This window comes from Microcaecilia unicolor, chromosome 7 (assembly GCF_901765095.1).
Source record: "Microcaecilia unicolor chromosome 7, aMicUni1.1, whole genome shotgun sequence".
Classification (NCBI taxonomy): Eukaryota; Metazoa; Chordata; class Amphibia; order Gymnophiona; family Siphonopidae; genus Microcaecilia; species Microcaecilia unicolor.
This window is the reverse complement of record NC_044037.1, coordinates 210,483,688-210,501,395: the sequence shown is the minus strand read 5'-3', so window position 1 is coordinate 210,501,395 and position 17,708 is coordinate 210,483,688. Positions and strand designations below refer to the sequence as shown.

The 17,708-nt window shown below is 47.2% G+C and overlaps 1 protein-coding gene across 3 annotated transcripts in view; it reads left to right on the top strand.

The window, feature by feature from the left end:
• Positions 1–17,708, top strand: part of ITGAV (integrin subunit alpha V) — a 162,164-nt gene that overhangs the window by 68,842 nt on the left and 75,614 nt on the right. For 2 of the 3 annotated variants that reach the window (XM_030210296.1, XM_030210294.1), the window contains exons 8-10: positions 6,676–6,720; positions 8,415–8,458; positions 9,400–9,456. In XM_030210296.1, the coding sequence (XP_030066156.1) occupies positions 6,676–6,720; positions 8,415–8,458; positions 9,400–9,456 (146 nt within the window). Of the gene's footprint in view, positions 1–4,255; positions 4,342–6,675; positions 6,721–8,414; positions 8,459–9,399; positions 9,457–17,708 lie in introns of all 3 variants that reach the window. The other variant, XM_030210295.1, reaches the window with a different exon arrangement.

Below are 17,708 nucleotides of genomic sequence, written 5' to 3'. Positions count from 1 at the left end.
TACTGCCTACTAATCGAATCCAACGCTCTAAACACACATATTAATACGCAAACTAACACTGACGTGAACCCCAGCACAATATTCCTAATCACATTTTATCTCTCCCTAACCCATCACACACACTCAATCACTAACATAGATAACACTTCTCCCATAACTCATAAACTACCCACACAATCCAGACCCAACATGCCTACCCAAAAATTTACACAAGAAGGAAAGAAAGGACACAACAAACCTACACACCAAGAAGACAGGCAGCTGATAAAAATTATTACTACCTCAAACCCAACTGAACACCACTTACAAATAGGATACATTAACGCGAGATCGGCAGTTAATAAAACCACAATACTAACCGACTGGATCACAGCTGACAACCTCGACTTCCTACTTATTAGCGAAACTTGGATCCATGACTCCAAAGATCCAATCATCTTAGAGCTCTGTCCTCCAGGACACAAAATCACCCACTGGACAAGAGAAGGAAAAAGAGGAGGAAGCATAGCGATAATATATAAATCTCAATTCACAGTCACAACAACAGCAGAATCTATTCTTCCCCAACTCGAAATAGCCTCAGTCAGAATCAACCACTCCAACCTGCGTGATCACTTAAACCTAATCTTATTCTACAGACCCCCGGCAACTGGCAAGACTCACAAACACACTTTATGGACTTCATATCAAATACTTGTGTCTCCACACAGAACCTTCTCATAGCTGGAGATATCAATCTTCACCTTGAAGACACCAACTCAAGCAATGCACGAGAATGCAAGGACTTCCTCCAACTATGGGAGCTTCATTGGCCGAACATACAACCCACCCACAACAAAGGACATACATTAGATATCATAACCCACAAACTATCATCAGAACCAAATCTCACATGGACCAACTTCGACAAGCTCCCATCAGATGAAACCTCACATTGGCTCGGTAAATACGCCAAATCACAATGCAAACTAGATATCTGTCCTACTAGCCTAATAAGATCTGCACCCAAACAATTCAAAACAGACCTCACGAACCACATAAACCACAGGCTTTAAAATGGGCTCTTTCCCACGGATAAAGGAAATATCTTACTTACACCGCTACCAAAAGATGCCAAGAAAAGTACAATGGACCTAACTGTCAGGTTCTCAGGTTCAGAGCCCGCGGGGCTGGGCTCTGGAGCAAACGTGAGCCCTTGGGCTGCTGCCGAGGAGCGACAGCAGCAGGCAAAACCCACCAACCAACACTGGGCAAGCACACCGTCAGGGACTGCAGGCACTGCCCAGCGAACCGGAACACATGGACTGGAATCCCCCGGACTGGAGGACACAGGACTGGAACACTGGACTGGAGCACACCAGACTGGTCCACACAGCTTCACCTGCACTTAGCTACTAAGCCCCCCAGGAGTTGAGCTCTTGGGTTCGAGTAGCTGGCAGGACTTACTGGATACCGGATGACACAGGGACCAGGACTGGAAACAGAAGTACTCCTAAACCTAAACTGATCTACGTGCTCCCAAGCCCTAAACCAGCAGGAGTGTTCCTAACAGTAAACTGACAAAAGGACTTCCTAAGCCCTATACTAAACAGGAGCTCCTAAGCCCTGCTCAAGAAAGGGACTTCCTAAGCCCTAAACTAACAGAGCAGGGAACTAAACACAAAGCTAACACATGTGCTACTAAGCACCAAGCTACAAGCAGAGCTCTACACTAACAAGCTAAACACAAAACTAACAAGCTACCTAAGCACTGCTCTAGCAAGCTAGATACAAAACTAACAAGGTGCTTCCTAAGCACTACTCTGGCAAGCAACCAGAAGAGCTCCTAGCATTTAAAGGGAAGACAGGGGAGCCACAAGGAAAAAGCAGGGAAGCTAACACATAAGCCAAAAGTGATTCTAAATCACCAAACACCAACAGCAAAGACTGCAATGCTCCCAATAGCACAAACACCAGAAGTATTTCTAACAGCAAACTCTGCAGTGTTCCTAACAACACCAAACCCTGAAGTACTTCTATCAGCAACAGAGCTTCCAAAGCCCTACACATAGCAATGCTTCCAAAACCAAGAGGGAAAAGCAGGGAAGCCATAAGGGAAAAGCAGGAAAGCTAAACACACAGTCACCAGTGCACACTGCACTAACACTAACCTGGACCTTAGCAAAAGCAAGCAGGGAAACTAGACACAAAGTCAGAAGTGCACACTGCACCACCCTACCTAAAGCAAACACCACCGTTGCAAAGGCTCTGAAGGAAACAACACCACTTCCTTATCAAGGCCCTCCCTGATGATGTCACACTCCCTAGACCTAGGCAAAAGCACACTGACCCAGAGAGGCCCAACTCACACCAATGCAACACCGTGAAGCACTTGAAGCCAGTACACCCAAAGAGAGGTAGAGCTAACTCAGTCCACCCACACAGCTGTAGTAAAGTAAAACAATTAACCCCATGCTGCTGGAAGCTGCCAGCACAGAGAGACAGAGCCAGCTCAGAAAGGACAGAGAAAAGAAACAGAAGCCAGCTAAGAAGCTGACCCCCAGGAAAGAGGTAAGTTTGAGAGGGGTTCTGACCCCAATCATAACACTAACCAATTATCGCCCAGTAGCATCCATCCCGCTCATAGCCAAACTCATGGAAGGCATAGTGACGAAACAACTAACTGAATACCTAAATAAACACTCAATTCTACATGAGTCCCAATCAGGATTTAGGTCAAATCACAGCACTGAAACTGTTCTAGTGTCCGCAATGAACTCATTTAAACAAGCAATTCCTATGGGCAATAACATACTCCTACTACAATTCGACATGTCCAGCGCCTTTGACATGGTTAATCATGAAATATTATTACATATACTAGAATACTTCGGAGTAGGAGGCTCAGTTCTCAAATGGTTCAAAGGATTCCTAACCACAAGATCATATCAAGTAACAACATACGCAGACAGATCACCCCCATGGACACCTGAATGTGGAGTAGGAAGCACAGTTCTCAAATGGTTCAAAGGATTCCTGACCACAAGATCATATCAAGTAACAACATATGCAGACAGATCACCCCCATGGACACCTGAATGTGGAGTTCCCCAAGGATCCCCCCTCTCACCAACCTTATTCAATCTAATGATGATACCTTTAGCCAAACTTCTAGCCAATCAAGGCCTAAATCCTTACATATACACAGACGACGTCACAATCTACATCCCGTTCAAGCATGATTTAAATGAAATCACCAACGAAATCAACCAAAGCCTCCATATCATGCACACCTGGGCGGATGCATTCCAACTAAAACTTAATGCAGATAAAACACAATGTCTTGTACTCACCTCCCAACATAACACAAAAAACTTCTCCACCATAACCACACCATACTGCTCTCTTCCTGTCTCACAAAACTTGAAAATTCTTGGAGTTACTATTGATCGAAACCTCACGCTTGACACACACGTGAAAAACATGACGAAAAAGATGTTCTATACCATGTGGAAACTCAAAAGAGTAAAACCTTTCTTCTCGAGACACATCTTCCATACCCTGGTACAGTCAATGGTAATAAGCCATCTGGACTACTGTAACGCACTATACGCCGGATGCAAAGAACAGACCATCAAAAAACTCTAAACAGCCCAGAATACTGCCGCCAGACTGATTTTTGGAAAAACCAAATATGAAAGTGCAAAACTTCACTGGCTCCCACTCAAGGAACGCATTGCATTCAAGATCTGCACGATTGTACACAAAATTCTTCATGCAGACGCCCCAATCTACATGCGAAACCTCGTGGACCTACCTCCAAGAAATGCCAAAAGAACATCCCGCTAATTTCTCAACTTGCACTTCCCCAGCTGTAAAGGACTAAAATACAAGCTGATGCATGCCACCTCCTTCTCTTACATGAGCACACAGCTATGGAATGCATTGCCTACAGACCTGAAATCAATTGATGAAACAAATAACTTCCGCAAATCTCTAAAGGCTTATTTCTTCAACAAGGCCTACAAAGAGAACCCATAGCTGCACTAACCCACATCATCATCCCACTCAGCTATGAAAGTCCACCTTTTATACTTACCCGCCTAATCACTTCCCTCTTTTCCCCCTTACACAAGCTGTACACATCACTAATTGTATCTGATATCCTGTAATGTTGTTGTCATAATAAAACTACTTAAGCCACATTGAGCCTGCAAATAGGTGGGATAATGTGGGATACAAATGCTATAAATAATAATAATAACAACAACAACAGATATGACCCTTCTGAATTCAGCATTAAATATAGTAACCAGTTAGCAACCAGGTCAGCAAGTGCTATGTATGATGACAGCTACTTGAGTAAGTAATTGAAAAACAAGTGCACTTCACAAGTATTATTGACAGTATTTTGTTTAACATATTGTACCTTTAAATAAGCTACCGTATTTTTCGGACTATAAGACGCACCGGACCATAAGACGCACCTAGGTTTTAGAGGAGGGAAATAGGAAAAAAAAAATTTGGACTATAAGATGCACTTTTTCCCTCCTCTAAAACCTAGGTGCTCCGGTGCGTCTTGTCCGAATCCCTCCCTCCAAGTTCGGGATCGCCCTCCCTAGGGTTATCTCCTCTCCTTCCCCCCCCCCCCCCGGCCCTGTCACCACCTCTCCCCTTACTCACGCGATCTTCCCTGGTGGTCTAGTGACGTCGGGGCAGGAAAGAGCCCCCTGTTTCCTGCCCAGCGCGCTGCTCTGCATCCTCCTGTATGCTGCCTGTGATGACGGTCTCGGCGACCACCAGGGAAGGTCGCGTGAGTAAGGGGAGAGGTGGTGACAGGGCCGGGGGGAGGGGAGGTAACCCTAGGGAGGGCGATCCCGAACTCGGAGGGAGGGCGATCCCGAACTCGGAGGGAGGGCGGGCGGCCTGCCAAATCTCTACCTTCGGACTATAAGACGCACCCCCCATTTTCCTCACAAATTTTGGGGGGAAAAAGTGCGTCTTATAGTCTGAAAAATACGGTAATTATTTTGCTAGATTTTGTTAAAACAGGATTTGAACAGATAGTTGAACATAATAAAAATGAACAGCTAGTTGAAATTCCATAGGGTAGAGTAACTGATGTTGAGCTGCTTTAAGTACAAACTTGGGGTTACCAACTGGATCCACATTTGCCTGAAATTACATGCAGGGACTTGTAGTTCAGATTTCCCCATTACATTCCATAAGAAAAGCAACACTACAAGTTCCCTGAATGTGATGGGGTAAACCCAAGACTGGTTCAACCCTGTCAGGTGAATCTGGATCAAGTTGGCAGCCTTATGCATACTGTGAAGTAGACCCTGGGGGATGCCCAGTACCTGCCATGCATTTAACACACAGGGCAGACACCTGTGCACAGGGGCTGTATTACATGTCCTGGTAGGTAGACCGGGTGCACCAGTGCATGTAATGCAGGCTTCAGTACTGCTTAAACTGTACAAAAATTAAGAAAGTCACAGCTGTGGATGAGTCCCCACAAAATCCCCCCATCGCTATCCCACATCCGATTTCCCCCCCCTCCTGTGCCATAGTTCTCAACATCAGATCCTAAGTCCCGAAGAACCTTGATCCTTCCCTCCATCCCTGAAACTCACCGAGGAGTTCCCTGATAGTCTACTGGCACAGGATGGGAGCGGTTCCCCTCTGGGTTTCAAAATGGAGCTGATGACTCCTAGTGGTAGTCGTATAGTACTACCGCTAGGGGTCATCTTTCCATCTAAGAAGCAATTGCAAAAGTTCTGGGGAGTGGTACAGTATAAGGGTGAAGTATTTCTCTGCATGAAAGAAGAGCGGGAATTGGGCCCAATCATATCTGATAAACCTAAGGTGGCCAAACCTGTAGAAAATATGATGGCAAAAGCAAAAAAAAAAAAAAAATGCTGAAGTGATACTTCCTTTGTATAAGTCTCTGATGAGATCTCATTTAAAGAACTGTGTACAATTCTTATGTACCTTCAAAAAGATTTATACAGGATAGAGTCAGTCCAAGGGGTGGCTAGTAAAATGGTTGGTGGTCTTTTTCATAAAGCGTATGGGGATAGACTTAAATATCTCAATACGTATACTTTGGAAGAAAGGCGGGAGAAGGGAGATATGATAAGAGACATTTAAATAACCCTGTGGCATAAATGCACAGGATGCGCGTCTCTTTCAGTTGAAAAAAAGCTCTGGAACAAGTGGGCCTAAGGTGAAGGTGAAATGGGATAGGAGTAATGTAAGGAAATCACTTTATGGAAAGAGTGGGGGAGGCATAGAATGGCTTCTGAGTAGAGGGGTGGAGATGAGGACTGTATCTTTATTCAAGATGGCATGGAATAAGCACAGAAGATCTCTAAGGGAGAGGAAAGGACAGTAGAGATTAGTAGTTGGTTTGGATGAGCAGACTGGATAGAACATCTGCCATCAGTTCCTATTTCTATATTGTAACACGCAATAGTTGTTGGAACAGGTTCATGTTGTATCTACTGCACGGTAAAACTCACACTAGCTTCTTAAAGCAGTTTATTAAACAGACCCCTAAGTGACTACTTAAGATGAAATTATCAAGATTTGGATGAGTTAGGTGATGTGCATCTTCTGGTATTAAGCAAATAAACATGCATTTTGGGAAAGTTAATGCAGTTGTATGGCAGCTCATCTTTCTTTGCATTCTAGGATATTCTGTTGCTGTTGGTGATTTCAACAGGGATGGTATAGAAGGTATGATGCTTTATAAAATTTCAGGAGGTGATGTAGATGAACATCTTCACATATGAAGGTAGTAAAGCAGAAGAGATCTTAAAAATGAAGGTAAACTGCTTGGTGCTAAGCAGCATTGTGGTTGCTTGAAAGTCGGATGGATGTTGGTGTCAAGAGGACAAATAATCTGAAAACACGCACTGTTAATGGTCTATAATGATGCTGTGAAACGTTTAGTAGACGATCATAATATTTCTTAGCATTCTGGGGTCCTTTTACTAAGCAGCGGGTAGCATGTGTGAAATCGGCACTACCGCAGGGGTAGCGCGGGCACCCTGCAGTAGTTTCGAAGTTGGCGCGTGCTGTTTCCCCGCGGTAGAAGATATTTTTCTATTTTCTACTGCGGGAGACATTGCCAGCAGTAATCGACAGCGCGGCCACATTGGCGTGCACCTCCTGATTACCGTACAAGTAGCATATGAGCCCTTACTGTTAGGTCAATGGGTGGCGGTAAAGGCGCAGACAGTAAATAGCCACACGCTACTTTTAATTTTAGTGCATGACTATTTACTGCCCCCATTAAAAAAGCCCTTTTTCCCAGCCACAGTAAAAAAAAATGGCCCAGCGTGCGCCAATTTCACAAGTCCACACTACACAAGCCACTTTTTACTGCTGCTTAGTAAAAGGACACCTCAATGAACTAAGCTACATTGTTGAAACGTTGCATCTATTTTGCATAGATTTTTATTTTTAGTTATAGAGAAGAAAATTTAGTTCATTTTAGTTTATTTGAGCTTGATATACTGCCCTTCACAATAATCAGAGCGGTGTGCAATCAATCAATCAAGCAGGTTGGAATGGAACGCCAAAGCACATTAAAAAGACAGAGTGAAGCAAAAAGCCAAAGCATGATGAGCAGATAGCTAAGCTAGCTAGGGTTCAAGGTAGAGAAAAATGTCTCAGGGAGGCTAACACGGCTGGTTCCAGTCATGGGAGGGAGAAAGAAGGAAAAGCCTGAACAAATTAAGTAAGTTTTTGAAGAGAGAGCGAAATCGAGTGTAGGACTGCTCAGCATGGAGGTCAATCAGGAGGGCATTCCAAAGGGACAAAGAAACACAGGAAAAGGCAACATGATGGGTCGACTTTAGGCAAGAACATTGTAGGGGAGGTAGAGTCAATTGGGAGGACAGACTGGAGCAGAGCACCCTAGAGGGGGAGGGGAGGGTATAAGGGGAAATAAGAGCAGAAAGGTAGATGGGAAGACCTGAATGCAAGACACTATGAGCCAGAGTGAGAATCTTAAAATGAATGTGGGAAGATATGGGGATAAGAATCGAGCAGAGGGATAACATTAACATTGATTCTCTTAAATGCTTTGGATGAGAGAAATTGAACTTACATAAAGACATTATACACCTTTTTATAGATTTTCTAGAACTGATGTCATCTGAAAGTCTGTGGTGATAGTGTGCGTTTTTTGGTGAAGTAACTTAACGTGATAAAAAATTTAACCAATAAACAACAAGATAACCTAAAGGACACAGAGCAGTCATATACAAGCAATAGGAAGACACCATTTCTTTTCCATGCCTTTTTAATCACTGGAGTGCAACTGCAGCTCTGTCTTAGAAGCTCTGTTGTAAATCAGCAGACTACTTGTTCTGTTTGATTCTGGTCCCTCAAAGATTTATAGCATTATCTTTCTTTTCTTCCAGACTTTGTCTCCGGTGTTCCCAGAGCGGCCAGAACTTTGGGCATGGTACAGTATATAGACTATTTCAAATGCTTTGGTTCTAGGACTTTGATAAATTGGTGCCATAAATAGAGTCACAAAAAGCTACGCTTAGTGCCAATTCTGTAACAGCACTTAGGAGTACCAAAGCTGTTCTAGAATACAGATGTAAGGCAGCATTGGCACACCAAAATATACTTATGTAACTTAATGGCGGGCATAAGTCGGCACACCTAACTGCACTATGCCACACACACAATTGTATTCTAAAAGTTGCACGTGTCACTAGGTGAAATTCCCATGACACACCCATGCTGTGCCTGTGTTAGCACCCCCATGCAGTTATGCACTAATGCATATTTATAGAATAAAGCCTAGTTATTGGCACCAATCACATGTGGGTATCAGTGGTGCCTAACTTTAGGTGTACCTTATAGAATTATGGAATTGTCTTTAGTCTTTTTCCCATCAATCTGCTTTTGAATAAGTTGCCAAGCGAGCATGCAAACACACTGCCAGTGAATGTCTCAAAGTCTCAGTTTTGTTTCTTTTGAGCTGCTGAAAGTACACACACAAATGGGGAGTTGCGGTTTGAGTGTGTTGTCTAACCGTTCTGTGATGTAGGAATGAGCTGCTGAGGGGAGAGGTGGAGACCTGCTGGGACCAAGTTAAGGTTGCTGGGGGGGGTGACTGAGACCAAAAGGGGTTGCTCAGTACTTTTAGGGAGATAATTGATGCTTGGTATAGGGGTACTAAGGGGAGGGGTTGATTTTGGCAGGAGAAAAAAGGCTGTGTAGGCTTAGTATACCCACACAAATGCAGTAGATAATGCCTTTGGAAACTATATGTAATCCATGGAGTATACATCTTTCTAAGCTTGACAGGGAATGGACTGTTGCCATTATTGTGACATTTTCAAACTCTCAAATATTTTTTCAATTTATGAAGAGCATTTATTCTTGTTTCAGGTATCCATTTTTGATGGGAAAAATATGGCATCCCTGCACAATTTCACAGGAGAGCAGGTATGATGAAACAGTTTGTATATGATGGAAGTCTATTTAGCATTGTATATTAGCATGCCTAATTTATTCCAAGTAGAAACCATGAGCAGTCTAAAATTGTGTCATTTATACATTGTCAGGGCAATTTGCAAATATCTAGATGGGTAAAAATAGCAATTTATTCATGTAAATTGAATGAAAACTTCCCTCCCCCAGTGAGGTGAAGGTAGTCATGTTGATGATCTGTTGGAGGGTGAAACATGTCTCTCTAGTGGCAGTAGGGAGGAGGTGGCAAATTACAGTTCCATATCATCAAGCTGATCAATCCATAGACTGGTGGGTTGTGTCCATCTACCAGCAGGTGGAGATAGAGAGCAAACTTTTGCCTCCCTATATGTGGTCATGTGCTGCCGGAAACTCCTCAGTATGTTCTCTATCTCAGCAGGTGGTGGTCACACACAGCAGCAGCTCTGGCTAGGCCTCCAAGCCTAATTTTTAGGTTTTGTTGAGTGCCTGGGGTTGAGGGCTCTTTTGAGCAAGTGCAAACCTGGTGGTGCCAGGTCCCTCCTTTTCTCCCCCCTCCCGCTGGCTCCGTTAAAAAAAAAAAAATAAATTTTGAACGTCCTTAAAGGCGTTTATTTCGACGTTTATTTAAGCGTCTATTGCAGCTACTCACTGGGACACCAGGTCGTTACAACTCGGAGCGGACAGCAGGTAATTTTTACCTTTTTATAGCGGGCAGGGGGTTCCCCGATTCTTCTCCTCGTGGCATATGGCGTCGGAGGGCGAGGGCGCAAAGGGTCGCTCCCCGGGTCGCTTGAGCGCTTCTAGAGGGGATGCGGGGGTCTTAAAGCCTGATTCGCCCTTGTTGGGTGACAGTTTCGTGACCGATGAATGTCCCGGTCCTTCCTCCGGCGTGGCGGTTTTTCCCGCCATAAACGCCCATCCCACGCTCCTCGCCTCCGCCATCTTGGCCGGCCACGCGGCTCGGACGGCTTCTTCTTGGGCCGCCCTTGAGGTTGGAGACATTAATGCCATGAACGCCCTTAATTTGGGCGACGGCACAGAAGCGGCTAAAGTTAAGAGCCGTTCTTCCCGCGCGGCTCCTTCGCGGAGTTTCGCGCCGGACGCCATTTTGGATGCGCAGCATGTCTCTCCCCCGCTATTGCGAGCGCCGGTTGAGGGTGCGTCTAGGGCTGTTGCCCAGGCTGCGGAAGTGCACAGTCTGGGGGGTTTCTCCCCCGAGTTTGTTTTGCTGCTGCATCAGGCCTTCCTCATGCACAACGCTGCCCCTGCTCCCTCGTCTGGTAAAGAGGTTGAGGTTCCCAGAGGTAAACGCCCTCGGGTTGATTCCCAGGCCTTGGAGGAATTTGTCTCCTCCGATGTAGATGAGGGCAGCGTGTCTGAGGTCTCCCAACGGTCCTTTGCGGATTCCTTGGAGGAGACGGATCCCCGCTCGGATGGAGCGGATGACCCCTCTGCAGCGCGGCTTTTTAGCCCAGAGGATTTGCCCAACCTGTTGTTACAGGCCATGGACACTTTGAAGAATTCCTCTCCGGAGGACGTCTCTCCCTCAGCCCCTGTTGGCTCTGCCATTATGCTGGGGACGAAGCGCCCGCCTAGAACCTTCCACGTGCATGATGCCATGCACACCTTAATTTCGGCTCAATGGGAGGTCCCAGAAGCGAGCCTTAAAGTGGCTAGGGCTATGTCCCGCCTCTATCCTTTGGCTGTGAGTGAACGTGAGGCCTATCTGTGGCCTACCGTGGATTCTTTAATCACTGCGGTGACTAAGAAAACGGCGTTGCCGGTGGAAGGTGGCACGGCCCTAAAGGACGCCAAGACAGAAGATTGGAGGCGGCCTTAAGGTCGTCCTTTGAGGCGGCTGCTTTAAGTTTGCAGGCCTCAGTTTGCGGCTCCTATGTGGCCAGGGCGTGCCTGACTATGGTGCAGCGGGCTTCCCCCTCGGATCATTCCTTGAGGGCTGATTGGCCGGCCCTGGAATCGGGCTTAGCCTATTTGGCAGACTTGCTGTATGATGTCTTGAGGGCCTCAGCGAAAGGCATGGCTCAGACAATCTCTGCGCGGCGGTGGCTTTGGCTGAAACATTGGTCTGCTGACCACGCCTCTAAATCCCGCCTGGCTAGGTTGCCTTTTAAAGGCAAGCTGCTCTTTGGGGTCGAGCTGGACAAAATCGTGACCGATCTCGGCACGTCTAAGGGCAAGAAATTACCAGAGGTCAGGGCTCGGGCTAGTACTCGTCCCGGTACCTCCAGAGGACGGTTGCAGGAAGCCCGTCGGTACCGCCCGGGCAAGTCGGGTTCCTCTGCCCCCTCTTCCTTCAAGAGGAATTTCTCCCCCAAGCAGCATTCCTTTCGCAGAGACCGCCGTCCCGGAGGTGCTCCCTCCGGTCCTCCCCCAGGGTCTCGTACCCAATGACGGGGTCTTGGTCCACGCCCCAGTGCAGATTGGAGGACGACTGTCCTCGTTTCTGGGCGAGGGGACCACAATAACTTCAGACGCGTGGGTGCTGGAAGTCATTAGAGACGGCTACAAACTAGAGTTCTGCCGACCCTTAAAAGACGGGTTTGTACTCTCTCCCTGCAAGTCTCCGGTCAAAGCTGTGGCAGTGCAGCAGACCTTGGACAATCTGATCCGCCTGGGCGCGGTCGTTCCGGTGCCAGAAAGTCAGCTTGGCAAGGGACGTTACTCCATTTACTTTGTGGTACCAAAGAAAGGAGGTTCTGTCCGGCCTATCCTTGACCTCAAAGGGGTCAATCGGGCCTTGAAAGTGCGGCACTTTCGCATGGAGACTCTCCGCTCTGTTATAGCGGCAGTGAAGGCAGGAGAGTTCCTGGCATCCTTGGACATCAAGGAAGCGTACCTGCATATTCCCATCTGGCCTCCTCATCAACGCTTTCTGCGTTTTGCAGTCCTGGGACGACACTTCCAGTTCAGAGCCCTCCCTTTCGGGTTGGCTACTGCTCCGCGGACCTTTTCCAAAGTAATGGTGGTCATCGCGGCCTTCCTACGAAAGGAAGGGGTACAAGTCCATCCTTATCTGGACGACTGGTTGATCCGAGCCCCCTCTTATGCAGAGTGCGGCAAAGCTGTGGACCGGGTAGTTGCTCTTTTGAGCTCCCTGGGATGGATCAGCAACTGGAAGAAGAGCCAGCTGCGCCCGACTCAGTCCCTGGAGTACCTGGGAGTTCGATTCGACACCCAAGTGGGCAGAGTGTTCCTGCCAGACAATCGGATTGTCAAACTTCAGGCTCAGGTGGACCAGTTCCTAGTAGCCTCTCCCCTTCGGGCTTGGGACTATGTGCAGCTGTTGGGCTCTATGACGGCCACGATGGAAGTTGTGCCCTGGGCCAGGGCTCATATGAGACCACTTCAACACTCTTTGCTGCAGCGCTGGAATCCGATGTCGGAGGATTATGCTGTGCGCCTTCCCTTGGACCCAGCAGTGCGCAAGGCGCTGAGCTGGTGGATGCAGACAGACAAGTTGTCTGCGGGAATGCCTCTGGTGACCCCAGAGTGGATTGTCGTCACGACGGACGCCTCGTTGTCGGGCTGGGGAGCCCACTGCTTGGGAAGGACAGCGCAGGGGCTCTGGTCTCCTGCAGAGGCAAAGTGGTCTATCAACCTCCTGGAACTCAGAGCCATTCGGTTGGCGCTTTTGGAGTTCATCCCGGTACTGGTGTTGAAGCCTGTACGGGTCCTGTCAGACAATGCCACGGCTGTGGCCTATGTCAACCGCCAGGGAGGTACCAAGAGCGCCTCTCTAGCCAAGGAGGCTATGAATCTTTGCCAGTGGGCGGAAGCGAACCTGGAGCAGCTTTCAGCGGCCCACATTGCCGGAGTCATGAATGTCAAGGCGGACTTTCTCAGTCGCCATACCTTGGAGCCCGGAGAGTGGCAGCTATCTGCTCAGGCGTTCTTGGACATCACGAAGCGCTGGGGCCAGCCGAGCCTAGATCTGATGGCGTCATCGGCCAATTGCCAAGTGCCGCGCTTTTTCAGCAGAGGACGGGACCCTCGATCCCTGGGAGTAGATGCTCTTCTCCAACAGTGGCCGACACAAGAGCTTCTCTATGTGTTCCCGCCCTGGCCCATGTTGGGCAGGGTGCTAGACCGGGTGGCAAAGCATCCCGGCAGGGTAGTCCTGGTGGGTCCGGATTGGCCCAGGCGTCCCTGGTATGCGGACTTGATCAGGCTCTCAGTCGACGATCCTCTGCGGCTGCCAGTGGAGCAGGGCCTGTTACATCAGGGTCCCGTGGTGATGGAGGATCCCTCCCCCTTTGGTCTTACGGCCTGGCTATTGAGCGGCAGCGTCTGAGGAAGAAGGGTTTCTCAGACAAGGTCATCGCCACTATGCTGAGAGCGAGGAAGCGCTCTACTTCTACTGCTTACGCCAGGGTTTGGCGTATCTTTGCAGCGTGGTGTGAAGCAGGCTCACTTTCTCCCTTCACTGCTCCAATTTCTTCAGTGTTGGCGTTCCTGCAAGAAGGTCTGGAGAAAGGCCTGTCGCTCAGTTCCCTTAAAGTCCAGGTAGCGGCTCTGGCTTGCTTCAGGGGCCGCCTGAAGGGTGCTTCCCTGGCTTCGCAGCCAGATGTGGTGCGCTTTCTCAAGGGAGTTAATCACCTGAGCCCTCCTCTGCACTCAGTGGTGCCTGCGTGGAATCTCAACCTGGTACTAAGAGCATTGCAGAAGCCGCCTTTTGAACCCTTGTCGAGGGCATCTCTGAAAGACCTGACGTTGAAAGCAGTCTTTTTGGTGGCTATCACTTCAGACAGAAGAGTTTCCGAGCTCCAGGCGCTCTCATGTCGAGAGCCTTTTCTGCAGTTCACTGAGGCAGGAGTGACTATTCGCACAGTGCCTTCCTTCCTGCCCAAGATTGTTTCTCGCTTCCATGTGAATCAGCAGCTCTGTCTCCCTTCCTTTCGTAGGGAGGACTACCCAGAGGAGTACTCTGCTCTTAAATATCTGGATGTGAGACGAGTCATCATCAGATACTTGGAAGTGACCAATGATTTCCGGAAATCGGATCATCTGTTTGTCCTGTTTGCAGGTCCTCGTAAGGGGCTGCAGGCTGCTAAGCCTACAGTGGCAAGATGGGTCAAGGAAGCCATTGCAGCGGCTTATGTGGCCGCGGGGAAGGTGCCGCCTATCCAGCTGAAGGCTCACTCCACGAGAGCTCAGGCGGCCTCGATGGCAGAGGCCGGATCCGTCTCCTTGGAAGAGATATGCAAGGCGGCAACTTGGGCTTCGGCTCATACATTCTCCAAGCATTACCGTTTGACTGTGGCTGCATGGGCGGAGGCCCGGTTTGGAGCTTCAGTGTTGAGGTCAGGGATTTCAATGTCCCGCCCTGGGTGAGTACTGCTTCGGTACATCCCACCAGTCTATGGATTGATCAGCTTGATGATATGGAAGGTAAAATTATGTATAATCATACCTGATAATTTTCTTTCCATTAATCATAGCTGATCAATCCATAGCCCCTCCCAGATATCTGTACTGTTTTTATTCTGGTTGCATTTCAGGTTCAAGTTTAGTCTTCAGTTACTTCAGAAAGACTTCGTGTTCAAGTTTTTTCACTTGGATTCTTCAAGAGTTAAGACGAGTTTGTGTTACAGTGAGCTGCTGCATTCCTCTCCCCTCCGTTTTACGGGGCTGGATTGAGACTTAAAATTCTGCCGGCACTCCCTCCCGCTTCGTGCGGCTGTAGGGCAGCTTTGTACCCCTCCCGCTTCGGCGGTGTTAGGGTCAGTCAGCTCCTCCCGCGGTTGCGGTTGCAGGATAAGCCAGATCCCCCCGCATCGGCGGGTGTGGTGTCCCTCCCCCGCTCCGCGGGGATGAGCTGGACGGATTCCCCTCCCCCACTTGTGTGGGGATGAGCTGGGTTAATTCCCCTCCCCCGTCTCGGCGGTGGTGAGCTGGGCAGAGTGTCCCTTCGTGGGTGTAATTCTCTAAGTGCTGAGTCCTGCGGATGGAGCTTTGATATCGACATACTGAGGAGTTTCCGGCAGCACATGACCACATATAGGGAGGCAAAAGTTTGCTCTCTATCTCCACCTGCTGGTAGATGGACACAACCCACCAGTCTATGGATTGATCAGCTATGATTAATGGAAAGAAAATTATCAGGTATGATTATACATAATTTTACCATTGTTTGCCTCACTTCAGTGGTGGAAGAATAGACTCTGTGAAAGGACAGAATAGTGAATCCAGTAGTATTGGCATCATTTCAGACAAATCTTGTCAAATTCTGTAACTAGGTGACCAGAGAAATAGATGAGAACCATAAGCTGATTGCAGTATACTAGGATTTCAGCATAGTTTTTGATTTCGTACCACATAGGAGGCTCATAAAAAAACATTTACTAGGGTTGTGTCCCTGAATTTAGAATCCTGGTTTCAGTGTGTCCATTCGCAGATTGATTCACTTCTGACTCCGATTCATGCCTTGGTCACTAGTAGACTACATTATGGGGTCCTTTTGCTAAGGTGTGCTGAAAAATGGCCTGCGGTAGTGTAGGAGCGTGTTTTGGGCGCACGCAGATCCATTTTTCAGCGCACCTACAAAAAATGCCTTTTAAAAAAATTTTGCTGAAAATGGACACGCGGCAAAATCAAAATTGGCGCACATCCATTTTGGGTCTGAGACCTTAACACCAGCCGTTGACCTAGCGAAAAATTCTCACGTGGTAACTGGGCGGTAATGACCTATGTGCGTCAAATGCCACTCAGCGCGCATAGCGGATGCGCGCCAGAAAATAAAAATTATTTTTCAGACATGCATATTGGAGGCTCCAAAAATGAAATTACCGCAAGAGCCATGTGGTAACCAGGTGTTAACTCCTTTTTGACGTACGTTAGGCGCACGTAAACGCTTACGCATTTTAGTAAAAGGGCCCCTATGTGAATTTTTTACTCTGTGGTCTTTCTGTATATTTTTTGCAATGCCTACAATCGGTCCAGAATGCTAATATAAGATTAATTACAGGGACATCTAATATATATTTCACCCCTCTTGAAAAAGACACACCAGTTACCCATTCCTTATCATGTGAAATATAAAATTTTGGTCCTAGCACACAAAGCCTTCTATTGAAGCTTCCCTCTTTATTTGTCTAGATAGTTGGGGGTCCTTTTACTAAGGCCTGCAGTAGTGTAGACGCATGTTTTCGGCGCACGCAGAATTATTTTTTAGTGCACCTACAAGAAATGCCTTTTTTTTTGCCGAAAACGTACGTGTGGCAAAATGAAAATTGCCGTGCGTCCATTTTGGGTCTGAGACCTTACCGCAAGACATTGACCTAGTGGTAAGGTCTCATGCGGTAACTGGGTGGTAATGGTTTACACGCGTAGCTGCCGCATGCTAGAAAATAAAAAAATATTTTTCAGACGCATGTAGCGGACGTGCACCAAAATTGAAATTACTGCAAGGACCACGTGGTAACCGGTTGGTAACTCCAATTGAGCACGCGTAGGCGCCTACGCGGCTTGGTAAAAGGGCTCCTTGATTCCTTATGCCCCTAAACTTCAATGTTGTCTCAATGTCAAACCCACCTTATAATTCTACCTCCTTAAATATGTATTTTATTTTGTCTGTCATTGGATGTATGTAGAGTTTTTATTGTATGCTTAGTTCTACAGTATATAATATCCTACAGTAGAGCATTTATGTAACCTGCTCTAGTTTTTATTGTATTTACATTTGATGTCTACAGCCATGTAATTTGCTATAGTGCTATATGAATAAATCCCAAACAGTGGGTGGTTGTGGGGATGGAGTTGGGGGTGGAGGGAATGTAGTTGCTTAGCAGTGGTTTTCAACTCTAGGAGCCTGATATTCAAAAAGGACTGAACATGTCATTAGAGACTCTTAAATTAGATGTTACATTTAACTTTCTATATTCAAAAAGTAAAGACACCTTAAAAGGTTTTCCTGAAAAATGTTGCCTTAAATAAAAGCATCTAACTAGCCTGGGAATAAGGATGTTTTAGGCATCTACCTTTATTCTCCTGCCTGTCATTTGCCTTTTTAAAAGACCTCAGTTTTGGCACCTTGGAGTCCATATTCATCCAGTGGCAATGAGCCTTTTTTTTTTTTAGCTACTGTAGTACCTGAGGACTGCATTTCAATAAGTTTTATGCTAACTGCCTGTATATTGCAGCAGCAGGGAACTTTATGTGTTCATGGCTGTGGCAAGACAACATTGCAGCCTCATCCAGAAGCTGCTATATTTTAAGAGAACTTGTAC